Source organism: Elephas maximus, chromosome 6 (assembly GCF_024166365.1).
Source record: "Elephas maximus indicus isolate mEleMax1 chromosome 6, mEleMax1 primary haplotype, whole genome shotgun sequence".
Taxonomy (NCBI): domain Eukaryota; kingdom Metazoa; phylum Chordata; class Mammalia; order Proboscidea; family Elephantidae; genus Elephas; species Elephas maximus.
In genome coordinates, this window is record NC_064824.1 from 77,173,281 (window position 1) to 77,186,244 (window position 12,964).

The window sequence follows — 12,964 nt, forward strand, 5'->3', positions numbered from 1 at the left end:
TCCCTGTGTCCCTTCCTCCAGTTCCTGTCCCTTCTTGCGTTCTCATCCCGCTTTTGGACAGGAACTTCCCATTTGGTCTTGCGTATCTGATTGAACTAAGAAGCACATTCCTCACCTGTATTATTTTTTGTTTCATGGTCCTGTCTAATCTTGGTCTGAAGAGTGGGCTTCAGGAATGGTTTCAGTTCTGGGTTAACAGAGCGTCTGGGGGCCATAGTTTGGGGGGGGGTTCCTCCAGTCTCTGTTAGACCATTAAGTCTGGTCTTTTTATGTGAATTGGAATTCTGTTCTACATTTTTCTTCTGCTCCGTACTTAAATGGGTGCTTCCTTCTTTAAGAAGAAGGCCTTCTCAGGTGACAAGTGTATTATCTTTCCTAGTCACAGAGCAGATGAAAGCAGAATTTGTGACATGATCACTTGAGTTCTCACCTTTATTCCACAAGCGAAAGGAAAGTGAGGGAGAACTTCTCTCTTTCTTTAAACCATGAACCATAGCCTTCACAGAAATGAGAGAGCTATAGACTCCAGTCTTAGCTGTATGCCTAAAGTGTTACTGGAGTTTTATATGTTTTTCAAGAAACCACTCTAGTGGAAATCAGATAATTCTTCTCTACATTAGCTGAGTATCGTTCTGGTTTTATCACTCTGGAGATGATCAACGGAAATGGGTGAGAAAAGAGAACAGGTGAAGGGGGGTTTACACAAAGTTGTTAAAAACCAGCAGGTTTCAGAGGCTGCTGTCGGTTCTCCCACTATTCCCCACTGTTTACTTTTGCTGGATGAGGACTCTCATCCTAAGCTTTTTCCTTGAATAGGTCAGTGTACTGAGGACCCTGAGGGTTTGCAGTGCTCCCACTTTCTACTGGATTAGGTTCCATGTAGATTTCTCCAATGGCAAATTACTGGATATCTTAAAAGGGATCTCACCATATAAGCGCCGAGCAAGGTCAGTGATTTCCTGAATCCTTTCTTCTTGCTGAGGCACTGAGGGCATGATAAACTTATTAAACTGCTGATGGAGAATTTCCACAGCTTCTTTTGTCTTGCACTCTGTGGAGTATTTTCCAACTCTTACAACTGTGGCACTTGCATCTTCATACCAAAAGTAACACTAAGTTAAATAGGACAAAGCGAGATTAAAGAGGTACTATCCTACTTTTTATCCTACTTCAGTTCCTAATTTTGAGCTTTGAATTATAAAATTTTAATTTCCTCAAGATATATATTCACATTAGTTTAAACTTTCTAAGACATAATAAAGAAAATATTTAAAAAAATCAAATACTTTTGCAGTTGGACATTAGAGGCAGATAGGGAGGTAGGGAAATACATTTGATTCTCCTGCCTTCTTAGATTTGCCTGAAGTATAATCGTTAAGAGCAATCAATGTCACACACTTAAAGAATAGGCAATTACAAGTATCAACTAAAAAGCAAAGGAAAAAAACCTGAAAACACAAAAAATTCAACATAATTAGCTGAAATCATTAACAACAGATGGATAAAGTATTATCTGATAAATATGCTAGCAAACAAATGCTCTTTTAAGAGATTTAGTCTATGATAGAGGAATTATCATTTAAAGGAGAGAATTTGACCTTTTTTAAATAGAATATAGTCATATTTTCAAAGCACAGTGGAGACTGAGACAGTTTCTCACTAAAAATAAATAACTGCGATGGAAGGAATGTGTCTGACACAGGCCAGGAGCACTTATGCTGGGTAAGAAATAGAAACACAAGTCTGTTAGGAGCTGGCTGTAAGTAAGTGCCAAAGAGCTATGGCAAACCCATACATCAGATGTGTCAGATATAGAAGAATGATCATTTTGATCCTCCTTAAGGTATGTAGTGTTAAATCTAAAAAGTCACCCGATTAGTGATAAGGATAGATGTTTTGTATCTCAGAATAATGGGTTACAAAGAGCACTCAAGAGCTTTAAGTAGAGAGTTTCTTCAATATGAAATGTGCAAATAATAACTTTATCAAATTTCATGCATTTTATGCATACTCTCATTTATCCTCTCGAAAATATAAAAAATAATACCAATAATTATTTTTGTACCTGAAAAATCACAATATTACTTTTTTCTGAATCTTTTAAAATTTTGTGAAGTATATAAGCTATTCTGAATATTCTAAATAGATATCCTGCTGAATAGAATTGTGAATATAATTCTATAATAGTTAAACATCTTGTATTGATGTAAATATGGAGAAATGGGAACTTTTACATGTTGCCGGTAAGAATAAATTAGTAAAACATTTCTAAAGTGCAACTGGACAATACAATAAAAAATCTTGAAACATTCACCCTCTTTGGTGCTAATTCTATTTTAGGAAGTTATCCTAAGGAAATAACAATGAGAAGGAGCAAGATACATGGATTTAATGACAATAATAGCTAATGTAGCATTGCTTTACAGTAGCAAAATTAACTTTTAAAAACAACACTAATAGAAAATGATTTCTGTCAGTTTATTCTCAAGGTGCCATTTCATATCAAATATCTACAGATAAACTGAAGAAACACAATCGTTATGATACAGTCATTAATATTATGTCACAGAAAATATTTAATTACATTGAAAGGTAAAATAATACATGTAGTATCTAATCTTATCAACAAACATGTATTTGCCCGGAAAAATATTCTTTAAAATATGAATGGTTGTATCACAGATTGAATTATGCTCCCCCAAAATGTGTGTATCAACTTGGTTAGGGCACAGTTCCCAGTATTGTGTGGTTGTCCTCCATTCTGTGAATTATGCCCCTCCAAAATGTGTGTATCAATTTGGTTAGGGCACAATTCCCAGTATTGTGTGGTTGTCCTCCATTCTGTGATTGTAATTTTACGTTGAGAGGGTTAGGGTGCGATTGTAACACTACCCTTACATCCAATGTAAAGGGAGTTTCCCTGGGGTGATGCTGGCACCACCTTTTATCTCTTGAGATAAAAGGAAAGGGAAGCAAGCAGAGAATTGGGAGCCTCATACCACCAAGAAGGCAGTGCTGGGAGCAGAGCCCGTCCTTTGGACCCAGGGTCCCTGTGCCTGAGAAGCTCCTCGACCAGGGGAAGATTGAAGAGAAGGCCAACAGAGAGAGAAAGCTTTCCCCTGGACCTGATACCCCGAATTTGGACTTTTAGCCTACCTTACTATGAAAAAATAAACTTCTCTTTGTTAAAGCCATCCATTTGTGGTATTTCTGTTATAGCAGCACCAGGTGGCTAAGACAGGTGGTGTCTAAGCGGTGAGTTAATGGGTGGTATTTATTTTCTTCTTGTGTATCAGTATTTTCAAAATCTTTGCATTTTAGAGATCTGTATGTTTTAAAGGAAACCCTGGTGGCATAGTGGGTAAGTACTATGGCTGCTAACCAAGCGGTCGGCAGTTTGAATCCACCAAGCGATCCTTAGAAACTCTATGGGGGCAGTTCTACTCTGTCCTATAGGGTTGCTGTGAGTTGGAATCGACTCAATGGCAGTGGGTTTTGGGCTTATGTCTTAAAAATCTTTATGTTTTTAAAGTTATTTTTAGTTTCTATCAGTTTAATGTGATATAATTTTTTATCAGTTTATTCTCAAAGTGCCATTTCATATCAAATATCTATAGATAAACTGAAGAAACACAAAATCATTAACTATTCTGATCAAACTGTTCTGGGCTAATCAAAGCTCTAGACATTCTGACAAACAGAACATTGGGAGGTATTATTCCCCAGATTTATTGTGTGAGAGATGAAAGCCAAGTGGTTAAAATAAGAAATGAAAGATTTGTGTGAAATCTTACACAATTTCTAATCATTCAAAAGTTATGACACTATCATCACAATTCCTTTCGGGGAGTAAAGAATGACCAGATTCAAACTTGTTAACTGTGAAAACTATTCAATATAATCCAGAGATAGAAAACAATTATTTAGTCAGTGTGTAAAAAGTCTACCATGTTTTTAAATTCATAATGGCAAAATAGGTCAGTAAATTAACCACTCTGGAGGTCAATTTCTTCACATGTAAAACAGGAATAAGAATATCTACACCTAAAATATCACAGTACACCTAAAATATCACAGAAGCGAGCAAAGGATTTGGAGTAAGAACTAAAATTTATATAAATACAAGTTATTTTATGAATTATTCCTTTGAACTTTCAATGGACAGGTGTAGTTATTACATTCAGAAAAGAAAAATGATAAGTAGTTAGTGAATAGAAGCTGATTCTATAATTAAATTGAGTTGGTTGATATATGAATGTGGAGTAGGATGGCTTATTACTATAAGAATTCTCATTGACTCTGAGTCAATCTATGGCACTGAATCAGAACCACACAGAACACACTTTGTAGAGCTGTGTTCTGCTGCAAGTGCCGTTTGACCACATAATGGAAGTCACCTTCCCTCCCATCATTAAGTTCTCAATTTTGGCATGTAAATTAAAGATCAGCAATGGGTTAATACCTCTTCTATCATCTCTTGGAGATGCTCCATCAAGTCCAAGTTCTTCCTGTAATCTGTCACAACTTTGTCAAATGCATCCACATGTTTCTGCAAATCCTTCAAGGCCTCCAAAAGGATATTAACTTTATAACTTGCATAATTTAAAAAAGAATCAGAAATTTTGTTCTCAACTTTTTCCATTTTCTTTTTCAAAGCCTGTGCAACAAAAGGTTTTTAATAACATTCAATTTCTATTTATTATACTACAGTGATTAAACACCAAGAGAAAATGTTAGAAGACCTTGTGTAGTTTTCTCCATTCTGATATGTTAAGATTATAACTATTTCAAATGTGTTTTGGAAAGAATGGGATTTCTTCAAGACAGTTTATTGATTCAACATTCATTAAACATAAAGAAAATTTACTATACACCAGGGTCTATTTCAGGTTTTGAGAGTGATAATATGATAAAGAAGACAATGATCATAAAATCGAATACTTATCCCAATAAACTCATTGTCTCACAGTAAAGGCATTCAAATAATCTAGCCATTACAAGGTAGATACAGGGGATTACAGGGCAGTGGAGGAAGCTCCTTTCTACATGGGCAGATGCAGGGAAAGGAAGAGGAGTGTCCAAAAAGCGGTGTGTGTGTGTGTGTTGGGGGGAAAGATGGAAGCAGAGACGGCTGGGTAGCTTTAGAAGAAACCAGAAACCATTATGGAGCTGCCTCAAGGGATAAGTCATTATTATATATTTTACATGAAGATCCCAATTATTATAAAATGTAAAACTACTCTTTTAGTTCCCACACTGTAAAAAACAACAATAACAACAGCAAGGGTTAGGCATCTAGAATTGAAATGCAAAATGATTTTGCAATAACTCAAGTAATACGCACACACACATCACTTTCTCGTTACCTGCATTTTTTCAGCATACGTATCAACTTGTTCAATTTGATATTTAAGAACCTTCAGATTTCGTGCTTTTTCATTTTTCTTACTGTAATTAAACTTTGAATTGTTGAATTTCTTTTTGATATCTTTGAATGACTCTTTGAGCTGCAGTTCATAAAAATAAAGAGGTGATGTCTTGAAAATGAGAACACTAATATTCATTTGTAATAAATCAAAATATCTAAAAAAATTCATTTTTAATAAATCAAAATATCTACACACTTCAAAATATTCATCATCTTCAAAATGTATTGAGTGATTTTCAACAGAAGTCAAGTCTGCTAAGTAGACCTATAATGTGAATCTAAACATATCCCCAAAATATAAGTAATGTTCTTAATATTTTATTTGTAATTTATAATTAGAATTATAAATATAGAACATCCCTCTGGCCTCCAAGCAAGAAAGCTTCTTAGTTTCATAGACTTTTAACAACTCAGTCTTATCTGTTTTTATTTGATATCATTTTCCCCATTCATTCTTTTCTCTGTGTGCTAGGGTATGAGGGACATTTTGTCCTAGATCCCTCCACCTCCCAGTGCTCTTACAGCCATCATGTATAAATTCATTTAAGGCTCTGAGGAGCTCTACAGGTGACAGATGCCAATGAAGTACTGACACTGTGATTGCCTAGGATATTACTTATGATTATATATTGACTAATTATTACACATTATTATACTTTGGGAGAAAAGACCTAACATCAGATTTTTAAAAAAACCTGTTGCCAGCAAGTTGATTCTGATTCATAGCGACCCTTTAGGACAGGGTAGAACTGCCCCATAGGGTTTCCAAGGAGTGCCTGGTAGATTCAAACTGCCGACCTTTTGATTAGCAGCCGTAGCGCTTAACCACTACACCACCACGGTTTCCAACATGAGATTTAGTAGGAGGAAAAGAATGTTATTTGCCCAATTCCTTTCACAGTTATTTTATGAACATTTTGCAAAAGATCCTTCAAAATAAAAAAAAGCAAGAGTTGCCTCCCATGATGGCAATCCTAACTTGTGTGTAAACAGAGTTTATGGTGACGCACTGAGAATAGGGTGCAGGTTGCGACAGTCTTAAAAACAGTTCAACTTTACCAATATCCCAAAATTTTAAGCCATCTTGTTCCATTACACAAACTCTTTATGTGTTCTTCTCTATATTCAAGAAGGATAAGCCATTCTCTTCCTATATTATCAGCAAAAAAAAGTACAGAAAAAACATAAACCTTCTCATATTATATGGAGGCATTTAACAGTAACAGTGAACAATGTCATGGTTGATAAATTTAAGCTATGATAAGTCAGAAGAAGTATTAAAATTAGTTTAAATGACAGCAAACAAATTATATGGAAGGGAATAAGGACTGTGCACATCCTGGATTTTACATTTCTAATGCAGAAAAACATATCTGCCGTAGAAAACGCTTTCTCAAAATGCTTACTTCAAATTCTGCATATTGCAAAAACAGAACCTTGACCTTATCTTTAACACTTCTTGGAGACAATTATCTGTAAAGTCCTAGCAGACATGGAAATTATTATGTGGATGCAATTTTTGCACATTTATTTTATATGGCAAATGAAATTTGTTGAACGTTACTTTTAAGCTATTAACTAATCCAAGCACAGAGACCACATAAAACATTTTAATTGACAAATCAGTGGCATTCAGAAGGAATGAAAGAGCTATATCATCTAAGTTTGAAGACTATTTCTCCATTAAAACCAAAACCAAACCCACTGCCATGGAGTCGATTCCAACTCAGTGATTCCACAGGACAGAGCAGAACTGCCTTGTAAGGTTCCTAAGGCCGTAAATCTTTTTTTTTTTTAATTGAACTTTAGATGAAAGTTTACAGAACTAGTTTTTCATCAAACAGTTAGTATACACATTGTTGTATGACATTGGTTAACAACCCCATGGCATGTCAACACTCTCCTTTCTCAACCTTGGGTTCCCTATTACCAGCTGTGCTATTCCCTCCTACCTTCCAGTCACTGCGCCACGGCTGGTGACCCCTTTAGTCTTGTTTTGTTCCATAGGCCTGTTCAATCTTTGGGTGAAGGGTGAACCTCAGGAGTGGCCTCATTACTGAGCCGAAAGAGTGTCCGGGGGCCATAACCTCAGGGTTTCTCCAGTCTCTGTCAGGCCAGCAAGTCTGGTCTTTCCTTTTGAGTTAGAATTCTGTTCTACATTTTTCTCCAGATCTGTCCAGGACTCTCTATTGTGATCCCTGTCAGAGCAGTAAGTGGCAGTAGCCAAGCACCATCTAGTTGTGCTGGACTCCGCCTGGTGGAGGCCATGGAAGATGTGGTCCATTAGTCCTTTGGACCAATCTTTCCATTATGTCTTTAGTTTTCTTCATTCTTCCTTGTTCCCGAAGGGGTGAGACCAATGGAATATCCTAGATGGGCACTCACAGGCTTTTAAGACCCCAGATGCTACTCACCAAAGTAGAATGTAGAACATATTCTTTATAAACTCTGTTATGACAATTGCACTAGATGTTTACTGAGACCATGGTCCCCACAGCCCTGAGACCAGCAATTCGGTCCCTTAAGGAGTTTGGATGTGTCTATGGAGCTACCATAAGGCTGTAAATCTTTTTAGAAGCAGATTGCCATATCTTTCTCCCGCAGAGCAACTGGTGGGTTCCAACTGCCAACCTTTTGCTTAGCAGCCGAGCACTTTATCACTATGCCACCAGGGCTCCTATTTCTCTAGGAGCTCAGGAAAATGGGTAAAAGGTCATGTTCAGTGGGTATATTTAAAAAAAATAACCAATAGATATTAAATTCTATGACATCTGTTGTTTAAATATGCATGTATTAGATTTTAGCAGAAAAGGACAAAGTCAGTTACAGGGGTTGAGATATAAAGGGACCATACCATCAGTTATTTACAAATAACTTTGGCAGGAACTTTGTCCTCACAAAATCAGAAATCTGCAAATATAGATGTAATAACTACCACATCTGAGGAAACCAGAAATTATTTTGAAAAACATGTCCTATCATTAACATTTATCTATAGGAAAATAAAATTTTATATTCTTTTTCTCCCCACTGGAATATGACATACCTTATAGCCTTTAGTCTAGAGAAATGAAGAGAGGCTCAGTCATCACCTAATAAACATTACACCTGCATGTTTATACGGTAAAGCTCAATTTCACATACCCATAGCACCATGAGCTATTTGAAAACTATATGATCCTTAACGCTAATTCTGAACCATGAAATTTTAAGTCTACTTTGGATTAAGAAATTTAAGACTGATAAATGATGAGTCAGAATGTAAGTCCTTCCTCTGAAGATGATTTATAAGGCCAAAGAATGTTCATGGCGCTATGAGTATGTGAAATGAGATCATCTTCTTTCTGACACATGAGCTCCCTCAACAAGTCTTCAGTTGCTTGGACTTTCTTTTGGTTAGAGTGGAAATCCATTTTAAATCTAAACTCCTGTGCCTTTCCCAATTCAAATTCAGGGCTATTGCAGATTAAGTGGAAGGTAGTACATGCATGAACTACCTTCGGCAACTGAAAAATCTAGCCCTACCCTGATTATGTTACCTGAACATTCCAATATGAAGACTTAACTTCCCATATAATCCCTACGTAACATGTGGTCATATTTTTAAAAGAACTGAGTGCATGGTTGCTTGGCTGTGGTATCATTGTTCATGCAGCTGCTTCTAACTTTAGTTAGCTTGTCAACAAAGGGGAATGGTGGAGATGGTTAAGACAACTGTTCATCCTGAGCACATGATCAGAAGAAAACACCTAAACCTGAGATCTGGAAAGTTACCCTATTGTTGTTGTTAGACACTTTTGAGTCACTTCTGACTCACAGTGAACCTACGTAAAACAGAACGAAACACTGCCCAGTCCTGCGCCATCTTCACAATCGTTGCTACGTTTGAGCCAATTATTGCAGCCACTGAGTCAATCCATCTCATTGAAGGTCCTCTTCTTTTTCACTGACCCTCTACTTTACCAAGCATGATGTCCTTCTCCAGGGACTGGTTGTCCTGATAACATGTCCAAAGTCCATGAGACAAAGTCTCACCATCCCCACTTCTAAGGAGCATTCTGGCTGTACTTCTTTCAAAACCCATTTGTTCATTCTTCTGGAAGCCCATGGTATATTCAATATTATTTGCCAACACCATAATTCAAAGGCATCGGTTTTTCTTTGGTCTTCCTTATTCATTGTCCAGCTTTGGCATGCATGTGAGGCAACTGAAAATACCACGGCTTGGATCAGGCACACCTTAGTCCTCAAAGTGACAACTTTACTTTTTAACACTTTTAAGAGGTCTTTTGCAGCAGATTTGCCCAACGCAATATGTCGTTTGATTTCTTTACTGCTGCTTCCTCACACATTGACTGTGGATCCAGGTAAAATGAAATCCTTGACAACTTCTACATTTTCTCCATTTATCATGATGTTGCTTATTGACCCAGTTGTGAGGATTTCTGTTTTCTTTATGTTAAGGTGTAATCCATACTGAAGACTGTAGTCTATGATCTTCATCAGTAAGTGCTTCAAGTTCTCTTCACTTTCAGCAAGCAAGTTTGTGTCATTTGCATAAGGCAGATGAGTCTTCCTCCAATCCTGATGCTGCATTCTTCTTTATACAGTCCAGCTTCTCGGATTATTTGCTCAACATACAGATTAATTAAGTATGGTGAAAGGATACAACCCTGACGCACACCCTTCTACCCTTCCAGATTTTGAGCCATGCGGTATCCCCTTGTTTTGTTTGAATGACTGCCTCTTGGTCTATGTACAGGTTCCACATGAGCACAATTAAATGTTCTGGAATTCCCATTCTTAGCAATGTTATCCATAATCTGTTATGATCCATGCAGTAGAATGCCTTTGCATAGTCAATAAAACACAGGTAAACATCTTTCTGGTATTCTCGCTTTCAGCCAAGATCCATCTGACATCAAGCAATGATATCCCTCATTCCACGTCCTCTTCTGAATCCTGCTTGAATTTCTGACAGTTCCCGTTGATGTACTGCTGCAACGGTTTTTCAATTATCTTCAGCAGAATTTTTAGTAAAGACCCCAGAGGCCATGGACCGCAGATCTTCTGTTACCCGAGGGCAGGAACCATTCCCAAAGCCAACCCTTCAGACAGGGATTGGACTGGAATAGGGGATGGAAAATGATACTGGCAAAGAACAAGCTTCTTGGATCAAGTGGTCACATGAGACTATGTTGGCATCTCCTGTCTGGAGGGGAGATGAGAGGACAGAGGGGGCCAGAAGCTACCCGAATGGATATGAGGAGAGAGAGTGGAGGGAAGTACTGTGCTATCTCATCAAAGGGAGAGCAATTAGGAATGCATAGCAAGGTATATATAAATTTTTGTATGAGAGACTGACCTGATTTGTAAACTTTCATTTAAAAGTACAATAAAAATTAATTAAAAAAAAGTTAATATAAAAAGAAAAAAAACTTTAGTAAAATTTTGCTGATGATTACCCTATTAAAAAAAAAAAAAAAGAAATCTTTAAATGTTGTTATAAAGTCGTATTAATAAAATTTCTGAAAATCATGAGAAAAATCATGGAAAAGATATTTTTGCCAACGAATAATGTGATTTTCTTATCTTTCCACTTGTCCAGTTCCTCCATATTTGCTCTGGAATAAGCAGACTAAATTAACATATCTATGATTGGGAAACAAATTATGAAGACTTTAAATTGTGGTTCTTTTGAAACTAGTAGAATAAGCATCTTCCCCAAATATTTCAGGGAGCGGTAAGCCCTTTCTCAGGGTTAGGAATGAACAAGGCCTCTTTTGAGAAGAAGCATAAAGGAAAGAGACTGCCGAGAAGTGGGGCCGCTTACTATCCTTAGTCTTGACTAAGCTGATTGAGGCAGCTTTGGCACACAAATGCCCTTTTTTAAAAGTCTGTTGCTGGCAAGGCCAATTTGTGTGATGGACATGGGACATTTTAAAACTGAGAAAATTCATTTAGAAAGAAAGCCTTTCATTAGAACTAGACTAAAAGCAAAGATACAAAATGGGTAGTCAATTCTCGTTTCTCTTAATGTCTACCTTACTGGTTTCATTTCTTGCCCACCATTTTGCCTACTCCAGAGAAAATCTTTCTAATACTGCTTTTCAGTAACATAAGGGTGCAATGTTACCAGCTCCCAGGGATGCTTGCATTTGAAATAAAGGTACCAAAGGCTCAGAATTTAACCCAAATGATTAGCTACGATTATTAATGATAGACTATTAAGCCTTAGTGAAGAGGTTTTGGTCAAGACTTTCTTGGCCTCCTTCCATTCAGCAAGCACACCATTGTTCTCCCTGTGCTTAAAGCCAGTCCTGCAGTGTCAGAAAGTGGGTCAGCTTGGAAAGAGAAGACAATTGCTCCATATTTAACTGTAGATAGCAGCGAGTCTTAGTAATAAATATTTATCTACTCCTCAAGATTTGTATGTTCATGGTATCTTCATTAAATTTTATATTCTGGACATGATAGCTATAATTTTAGTCTTAAACTCTCTACATTCCTTAGAAATACCCCAGAGTCCTATTTGCCAAATTGTAAACACCAAAATTTTAAAATATTTTAACCATATGGGATTGAAGTTTTCAGAACAAATTATAATCTTTGCCATCCTCTCGCATATACAACCCAAATGGACCTAGTCTCATACAGTCTTGAAAGGTAAACAGGGTGGGGCCTGATTAGTGAGCAGCTATGAATATGAAGTCCCATAGACTGTAACTGTTCCTAGATTCTAAACTTCCTGAGGACTTTTGTATTATTATGGTCTGGCACATAGTAGCCAGACTGTAGAAATCTGCTGAATGGCAATAATCTTTTTTTAAAAAATTATGAATTAGGGTTAGCAATCTGGAAAATAATTATTGTACATACTATACCATAGCGCTGCCCTCAAAGGGTATTTTGTTCCTCTCTACAAACTCTTTTTCTCCTTCCTCTCCTCCTTGGAAACTCTAAGGGGGAGTTCTACTCTGTCCTATAGGGTCACTATGAGTCAGAATCGACTCGACGGCAGTGGGTGGGTCTCCTACTAGTAGGAGCTGTTCATGAACACTTTGTCAACTGCAAAGAGTTACATAAAGTCAGATAGTTTTCATTTTATTAATTGAGTATACGTCAGCAGCACCATATCTCTATTCTAATTTACTGCTTCTAATCTGATTTGTAACCCTGGTGGTTCAGTGGTTAAGCACTCTGCTGCTAACCGAAAGGTCAGAGGTTCGAATCCAACAGCCACTCTATGGGAAAAAGATGTGGCAATCTTCTTTCACAAAGATTACAGTCTTGGAAACCTTATGGGACAGTTCTACTCTGTCCTATAGGGTCACTATGAGTCAGAACTGACTCAACGGTGATGGTTTTTTTTTTTTTTTAATCTGAGTCGTATCCCTGGGACTCAGGTGACTGACATCCACATTGAGAAAAGAACTTTTGGGACTGAAAGGACATATGGAATATTATACCATTCCTTCTAACACTTTAAAGTCCTTTTCTGTTTCCTTCCTGATGGGTAAGATGCTGCTACCCTGG

General features: G+C 37.1%; 1 protein-coding gene across 2 annotated transcripts in view; it reads right to left on the reverse strand.

Moving 5' to 3' along the window:
* Positions 1 to 12,964, reverse strand: part of CCDC141 (coiled-coil domain containing 141) — a 233,348-nt gene that overhangs the window by 26,555 nt on the left and 193,829 nt on the right. For both annotated transcript variants that reach the window (XM_049887559.1, XM_049887558.1), the window contains 3 exons: positions 5,367 to 5,507; positions 4,463 to 4,657; positions 929 to 1,112 (listed from right to left, as the gene is read on the reverse strand). In XM_049887559.1, coding sequence (XP_049743516.1) covers positions 929 to 1,112; positions 4,463 to 4,657; positions 5,367 to 5,507 — 520 coding nt within the window. The remainder of the gene's footprint in view (positions 1 to 928; positions 1,113 to 4,462; positions 4,658 to 5,366; positions 5,508 to 12,964) is intronic.